Here is an 8,721-nt window from a genome sequence, read left to right as displayed (position 1 = left end):
AGTTCGACATTTCCTCGGCCTTCTTTATTCTTTTATTTTTATTATGTCAAAAATGAAGCAGGAAAGCAAGGTAAGCAGGCAAGGCAGCTTATGTACGCAGGCCTTTACTGCCCCAGTGGAAATGGTGGGCGTTGGCGTCACATCCAAGGATTACGTTACAAACGCCCAGGTTCTCCTTCAGCAGCCTGTGTACCCCCTGATTTGGTGGATCAGGGTCCTCATATGGCATGAAGATTGAGGACAGGAGAGTGGCCTTCTCTCTACCGTTCTCCAGTCGCACCGTGCACATGTCTCCATTACTATAATTAGATAGAAAGATTAGATTAAGGTTCTTCCTACCTACCACGTAGGTCCTCACCCTAATCAGCAAAATGCGTAGCACCTGCCACCTTACCTACTCCTACTGAGTTTCGCGAGGTGGACTCAGTCGAAACCGAACCCATCCTGAACCAAAATTCAGTTTTCCCTCACGAACCTTGAGGTACCCCTCTCCTGAGGAGTCTACCGCCATCTTAAGGGTCTGGGAGGAAGATTTTGACCACCAAAAGTTCGCATCTGGGTGCGTTAGGATAAGTTCTTTCGAACTTCCTAACATAATTGAACTTACTGTTGATGAAGGTAATCTCCCTCTTTGAATGCGAGTTCGCGTCCCTTCCCACGAACTTGCGCAGATACGAAATCGCACGTTTATAGTGCCTCGTATCTCGTATCATTACATATAGGCGTCGATTATGAATGTCAACCCAACTCTAGTTGCGTTGCCGACAGCAAATTTAATAATAGAAAATTCCATTTCTGCATTGAAATTCATTCTTTTTTTACAATTAAACTAATAGCCGAATGCTCAAAAGCACTGATTTTAAATGAATTTTAAGAAAATTCTGGCGTTTCACTCATTTTAATTGTGTGATTTTCACTTCTTTATACCCAAACTGTATTTGGGTTACATGTTGCGAATGAAAACATATGTACGTACACGCATTTATTTAAGTATAACACTAATGTTCTGCGCACATCAGCTGATTTCCGTATTTCTCTTCTTTATTGGCAATTTTCCTTTGATATAGAATTCTAACCGTTGGAACGTTTTTAAATAAGTTAGTTTCACAGAAAAATCAACAAATATAAACAAAAATAGTAAAAAGCTAAATTAAATGCTTCAAACAGGAGGAAGTATTCAAAATCCGCTGGATTTTGGTGAAAATTCTGGCGTAAATGTTTCCAGAGGCGCTGGCGGCAGACCTAGCCACACTCATTGGCATGGCTTTATACGAATTTCAGATAGAGGGAAAAGTGTAGCTCAGTGCATGAAATGTAGAAATCTTATAAAGAATACAGCCTCCGCAAGGATGGCAGCCCATCGGTGAGTGAGCAATGTAGTATTATCAAAATGGAACTTATAAATTGAGCAGCCGTTACCAAAATTTCCTTCAAAATTATAATGATTTTTCGCGGCTCTAAGACTCCTATGGACAAATACTACCTGTGTGGCTCAGCTTTATATAAGGCATCAAAACTTTTAATATGTATCATGTATGATTATTTACAGCCAAAAGTGTCCACTAGATACGGATCATCCCACTATAAGCACAAATGATGCTCAAGTAACACAACAACAAGTGGACATTCTTCAGATTTCACCGCCAGCGATTCCACAAAACACATACATTAAGTCTGAATCATTAGAATCTCCTAGAGGTGTTGGTGGTGGTAGACCAAATCACAAATATTGGCATGGTTTTACAAAAATATCTGAAAATGGTAGAACTGCAGCGCAGTGTATTAAATGTAAAAATTTACTAAGAAATACATCTTCTGCACGAATGGGTGCTCATAGGTAAGCATATGATAAAAGTGATCTATTCCACAATTAATAATGCTTTATCGTTTCTTAAATCCATGAAGGTTGAAATGTAAAATCGATATGGATCCAACAACGAATACAGATAATGACGAGCACAGGCAAACACTGGATGACGACCACCACATATCCCAAGAACATGAGGACAATACTGATTACCAACCTGAATTGAAAATAAAGAGATTAGTTGAATCTCCCCGGGAATTTGATGAAGATGATACTGCTGGAAGTGGTAGAACAAAACACAAACATTGGCACGGTTTTAGACGTCTGTACGAAAAGGGAAAAACTATAGCCCAATGTATTCAGTGTCGGCAGTTTGTAAGAAATACAGCTATTGTTAGAATGAAAGCCCATCGGTGAGTAAATATTCCGTGATTTTTGGGTTTCATGACAGGGATTACAACATCCTGGAAATGTTGGGCGGAGGACATTGCGGTCGACCAAAGCTTATCCACGTAGTGAACTACGAATCTGAGATAACCTCCATCGGTAGTTTATAGTGTGGGTGCCAACTGTCTCCAACGTAGTCTCGTTGGTAGCTGCTCGCCTCAACGCAGTAGAGACTTAGTTGTCAAGTCCTTGCCATGGTACTGGAGGGCTATGTTATGGTGGACTCTCACCCGCATCTACCATCTACTTTATAAATACGGAAAAGCAACTTATAACAGACACACCAACAATCGAGAGCTGACTGGGCTCAATCACCCACATGTGATTTATCTTCTGACCTCAACACTTTTTTTAAATGGAGACTCTCTCACCATACTGTTAGGTCAACCTCTAAGTTGAAGGATTGGCTGCAGAGGGCTAGACTTTTACCTTTGACAAAAAATGATTGTTGTGTTTACATACGGGAACCAAGACAAAAAACTGGACACGGTGCTCTTGAAACTAAAATGGAAAGTGCTTACACCTGGGAAGTTTTTGCGGATTCTGAAACTAAAATATTCATAGATGAGAAAAATCAAAAAAATCGCCGGAGCACTTTTTAAATAAATCGCGATTCAAGTTGCCATTTTTAGGGGTTTTTAGGTTATTACGATTTTGCTTGGAAACCAGAGTCCTATCGACATGAGACTAAAAAATGTTGTAGCAGTAACAATTCTCTACAACATTGACCTTTATATTTTCGTAGGTGCTACCATTTTTGAGATATAAAAGTTCAAGTTGGGGCAATGCACTGACTGTATCGCCTCCTTATAAAACAATGTCATGCAGTGTGCGCCTTAACTAACTTTAAGTGGAAACCACTTACACCTGTGAAGGTTTTGATGATATTGAAACAGCAATGTTCATAGACGAGAAAAATTCAAAAAGAAGAAAAAACCGCTGGAGATATTTTTAAGTAAATCGAGGTCAAATTCACATTTTTAGCTTTTTTAGGTTTTCAGGATTTTGCATAGAATCGCCAAGTCTTATCGAAGTGAGACCAAAGAAAATGTTGTAGAGAATTTTCACTGCTACCTCATTTTCTTTGGTACCATAAATTTAATTATATCATCACCCTCTAACATTTTAAAATAAAAGATAATTTGATATTTCTACAGACGAAGATGTCCCATTGATGGCTATGAAGCAATGAACGAAGACGATGAACAGCAACAAGAAAAGGTGGAAATAGAAGATGATTCTCAACGGAATGTAAGAAATATACATTGCACTTCATGTTTTCTTCTTAAAATAAAGAAAATGTTTTTCTCTTCACGTAGCTATTAGCATCCTCACCGTTTAGTGTAAGATCCTCAACACCGCCAGAACCTGCCATTTTCTTTGATATAGATTCCTTTGCATCAAGATCACATAAAAATGAGATGTTCTCGAAAACAGATAAATCGAAACTGGATACTCTACTGGCAAAATTCATGATAACCTGCAATGTGCCCTTTGCTGCAGTAGGCAATAAGTTTCTTAATGATTTTTGTGGACAATTACAGCCGTCATATACACCGCCAAGCAAAAATTACCTAATGGGTCCCTTGTTGGAAAAGTTGCACAAAGAACAAATGGATAACAATGCCACTTTTTTGCACACAATATCATGTGCTGTTCTATTAATTGATGAATGGAACAATACTTCAATAGATTCAACCAATATCACTGCGTTATTACACAATTGGGGGCATCGAATATTTCTTGAATCACAAGACATTCCAAATGACAAAACTCTTTCAAATACTATTGAAGAAATCGTGAAACGATCCAAACATCTTACCCAGGAAAATTACAAAGTTGATATCTTTGCAGTTGTAACCAATACTGAGTGCAATAATGAAACAGTACAATTGCAAAGTGATTTAATTCACATTATGTGTAATGCCCAAACTGGAAATTTACTTGTTAAAGATATTATTAACAAATATGGTGGGGGCGTTGAAGGGTCATGCCTTCCATGGCAAAATGTCGATCATGAAGATGGAGGAGTACTTGACAAGGTCTATACCATTTTTAATGAATTTAAAAAACCAATATTGGAAAAGAAATTATGTTCGCTTGGTGGAACTACGCCAAAATTACCGTGTGGCACGCAATGGTGCAGTGAACGCGACACTCTTTCATGGTTTAATGAAAATCTCATCAGAATGAAACAAATTTCCTTGGAAAAAGATAACCAAGGCAAACCGCTTGTAAAGTCTGAAGTCATTGATTTGCTTAAAAATGAAAAATTCATTAAATCTATCACCAGCTTGCATGACCTTTTGAATCCAGTTGCAGTTCTCATGAAAAATTGTAAAAAATCAATATATTCCATAGCTGATGCAACTGAAGAATGGTTAGATCTACTTGCGGATGCTTCCGAAGAGTTACATGAAATAGCAAGTCGTCGATGTGAAAAAAGTAATGTATTTAATAAATATGCTTTAAGTGCAAATCTATTACATCCTCTGTACAGAGGGGCTCAATTGTCAGCAGAACAAATGACGCTTGTTGAAAAGTTTTTACATGAAAAATTGGATAAAAATGGACAGCTATCTTTTGCGGATTATAAAAAAGCAAAAGGAATATTTTCGGTACTTTTTGAAAAAACTACTCAACCCGATTTATTTTGGAATATGGCACAAAAACAACACAGTTCATTAGCATCTTTCGCCCTCAAAATATTAATGATACCAGCATCAACGGCACAATTAAAGGATATTGTTTCCGATTGGTCTCATGTCAGCTCTGGTTTACGTAATTCGGAACGTTCGAAAAAGTTATTAGAAGTATATCTGTCACTAAAACTAAACGAACAAAGTGAAATCTATAGACATTTCGATGGCAATGATTCAAGTGATGAATACCAATAAATGCAATTTTTGCATGTTTGTAAATTTTGAAATTTTTTAGTTTACTCTACATTTTTGCAGACCTTTATAAAATAATTTTTAGCGTTAAGTTAACGTTTTTATTTTGATTTATTCAAAACTTGTTTATTATTTTAAGAAGTATTAGATAATTGAATTATTAATATAAGATGAAAGCGATTTTTAAAATACAGAAAAAATCACCCTAATATAATACAACATATTGAGATTTTACAAAAATGCTTTCCAACGGAAGGAACGCAGGTAGAGTAAGTAATTTTGAATAATCTTGAAGAAAATAAATGTTGATAGAGGAACTACACATTTTTCAGATGTAATTCGAAACATTTTAGTTGTAATTCGTAACTTTTCATTTGTAATTCGAGAATTCTATTTGTAATTCGTAACATTCCATTAGTAATTCGAATTGTTCCATTTGTAATTCGAATTATTCTATTTGTAATTTGAATTATTCTATTTGTAATTCGAATTATTCTATTTGAAATTCGAATAATTCCATTTGTAATTCGAATTATTCCATTTGGAATTCGAATTATTCCATTTGTAATTCGAATAATTCCATTTGTAATTCGAATTATTTCATTTGTAATTCGAATTATTCCATTTGTAATTCGAATTATTTTATTTGAAATTACAAAGGAAATCATTCGAATTAAAAATGGAATAATTCGAATTACAAATGGAATAATTCGAATTTCAAATGGAATAATTCGAATTACAAATGGAATAATTCGAATTACATATGGAATAATTCAAATTTCAAATGGAATAATTCGAATTACAAATGGAATATTTCGAATTACAAATGGAATAATTCGAATTACAAATGGAATAATTCGAATTACAAATGGAATTCTCGAATTACAAATAGAATTCTCGAATTACAATTAAAATAATTCGAATTACATCTGAAAAAGGTGTATAGGATGAAGAAATTTCCGGGATATTGTTGGTTTGCTGATCGACTGTTTATATTGAAACAGAAAGAGGGTAGTTGTGTGGTTTTGCCAAGCCTTGATTGGTTATTGCCAAATTTTTCAATTAAAAAAGTATCAATCGGCTTTGCCCACAGATACATACCTTCAGCCTGTGGCTATTTTTCCAAAACATTACTGTTGTAATGAGTACTGCGAGAAATATCCGAAAAAAATTAAAATTTATCCGCGAACACGACTAAACCTGTTCTTAAGCCTTGCCTTTGCCAACAATTTTGAAATTTTGTGTGGGAGGTATCCGAAGATGTGGACCTATATATTCCATATTCGAACATGATATACGTGTAAGAGAAATATTACGATGCGCAAAAGACGGATCAATGATATACAGTAGTCGGCGCCACTGTTCTCATCCCTAACTTGTCGACGAAGAGAAGGGAAATGGATCTACGTTGAGAGATCGCAGGCCAGATTACTTTGAATATTCAGATTTCAAAAATCATCTACCGTACGCTTTCCTAAGGTATATCTCACGAATTTTACCGATGTAGTAGCACAACGGTGGCCTAACAGAATTTTAATTGGATTGTTCGGGTGATCAGCATTGACGTAGCCCTCTGCACAATTGACACAATTGCAGAAGAAGTGGAAAAAGGGATGTATTACCAATTATTGCGATATCTCTATTATTTGGCCACCTACGCCAACCTACTTTGCATAATTTTAAAGATGGGATTTTCTACTTTCCTAGTCAGGCTTTGCTTTTAAATGTCCCTAACCAAAGGTATGATATTCGTCATTATTATTAAATTCGCAGTTTGACCACCTACGAAAACCTACGTTACATCGTTGTAAAGGTGATATTTTCTACTTTCATTGTCAGCTTTTTATATACCCCTTATAGACGCTGAGATATTTGCTTTGGAATAAAATGTTGACTTTTTCTACAAATAATTTTTTTGCTCATTCCGACCCCTAAATATTATCCGACCATCACCAAAATCAATAGGCTTCTTCCTCTGTGAGACCTCCATTAACCCTCGAATTTTCGTGACGATCCGATCCAAATTGCGCCCCGTAGCGTGATTTCCAAAAAAATGGAAAAATGGGATTATTACCGACTATTGCGATATCTCCGTTAGTTGGTCACCTACGCCGACCTAGTTTGCTCCTTTGTAAAGATGGAATCTTTGTAAAGATGATGATTTTTATGATTCTCGATAAGCCAATGTCTACTATTGGTTGTGACCATTGAGCTCGATAAAAGCTTCAAAATATCTTAAGTTGGGAGGTAACGTTATATGTGCTATTCCTGTCGCCAGATTTAAGCTATCAATTTAGCTTAAGACCTTCTCGTGTCCAAAATGTGAAACTGGCCACTTCCTGACTCTCGGAGATTTGAAATTCATCCGTCGTAGGTTGAAACTGGACCACAATATCTAGAGGTTGGAGATCCAGGAGCACGTACAAACCAGCCTGAGGTGTGCTATTGATTGTTCAGGCCCCTACCATATTTGGGCACACACCCATTTCAGATATTTTGTAGTTTTAATGTTGTGCTTAATGTAAAAATTGTGATAAACAAAATTCTCCACCACAAATTATGGAGATGGGTCCACGTTTTTTAATAGACCCCATATAAAAACTCACGGTGAGATGATGTTCATAATTGGACTGTATAGAAAGGTTGACTTCCGAAACGTCAGTTGCTTTGTAGTCGTGCAAGAAATTAGGGGTTCTTAGATCGAGTTCTCCACAACTGCAATTTCATGAAATTATGGAACTCGATCTAAAAACCCCTAGTTTCATGCACGAATACAAAGCAAGTGACATTTCGGAAGTCAGCCTTTCCATACAGTCCAATTATAAACATCACCTCACTGTGAGTTTTTATATGGGTCTATTAAAAAACGTGGACCCATCTCCATAATTTGTGGTGGAGAATTTTGTTTATCACAATTTTTACATTAAGCACAACATTAAAACTTCAAAATATCTGAAATGGGTGGGTGCCGAAATGTGGTAGGGGGCTATGCAATCACATGGACCCGCTTTAACAATTTTTAGGGGAGAAGTTTTGTGACCACTGGGAATCCCAACTTTCAGATAGTTCGTCAAACATGTAGCTAATATCGGGAGGTACCGTTATAAGGGGGCTATATTACAACGTGGACATATATTGACAATTTTTGTTGGAGAAGTATTATGCTCACTGGAACTTCCAAAGTCAAATTACAGTTAGTTTGGACAAAAATGCAGGTGCCTACCCAGCAAACCAATAGTACCGACATTTTAACGAAATCGGAACAAAATTCGGACGCTTCGTCCGATGTCGGATCCGAAATCATTACGAATGTTGTATGAAGTGGTTGACATAATTTCGGTGCGAAATCGGATCGATTTCGGAACGAAATCGTAAGAAAATCCTTGGGAAATTCGGAAGGGAAATTTAATTCCGACATTCGCTCCGATATCGGAACGAAATCGGTACAAAATCTGAACTATGTCCCCTCCGAAAAATCGTTTAGAATTTTACTCTGATCAAGAATTTATATACTTTTTGGGGAAACAGAAAAACAAACATAATGTACCCTCCCTCCATAGAGAGGGTATAAAA

At 36.4% G+C, this 8,721-nt stretch overlaps 1 protein-coding gene across 1 annotated transcript; it reads left to right on the top strand.

Moving 5' to 3' along the window:
* The first annotated feature begins 1,073 nt into the window (after nucleotides 1–1,073).
* On the top strand, nucleotides 1,074–5,367 carry LOC141390982 (uncharacterized). Its single transcript, XM_073963899.1, has 5 exons — nucleotides 1,074–1,363; nucleotides 1,550–1,837; nucleotides 1,906–2,220; nucleotides 3,412–3,505; nucleotides 3,574–5,367. Exons 1-5 carry the CDS (start codon nucleotides 1,155–1,157, stop codon nucleotides 5,149–5,151), a joined length of 2,484 nt encoding a protein of 827 aa, XP_073820000.1. The 5' UTR covers nucleotides 1,074–1,154; the 3' UTR covers nucleotides 5,152–5,367.
* Nucleotides 5,368–8,721: the final 3,354 nt, after the last annotated feature.

Source organism: Musca autumnalis, unplaced genomic scaffold (genome assembly GCF_047663935.1).
Source record: "Musca autumnalis isolate F117 unplaced genomic scaffold, ASM4766393v1 scaffold_1, whole genome shotgun sequence".
Classification (NCBI taxonomy): domain Eukaryota; kingdom Metazoa; phylum Arthropoda; class Insecta; order Diptera; family Muscidae; genus Musca; species Musca autumnalis.
Note: the sequence above shows the minus strand (reverse complement) of the source record. Positions and strands in the feature narration are given on the sequence as shown.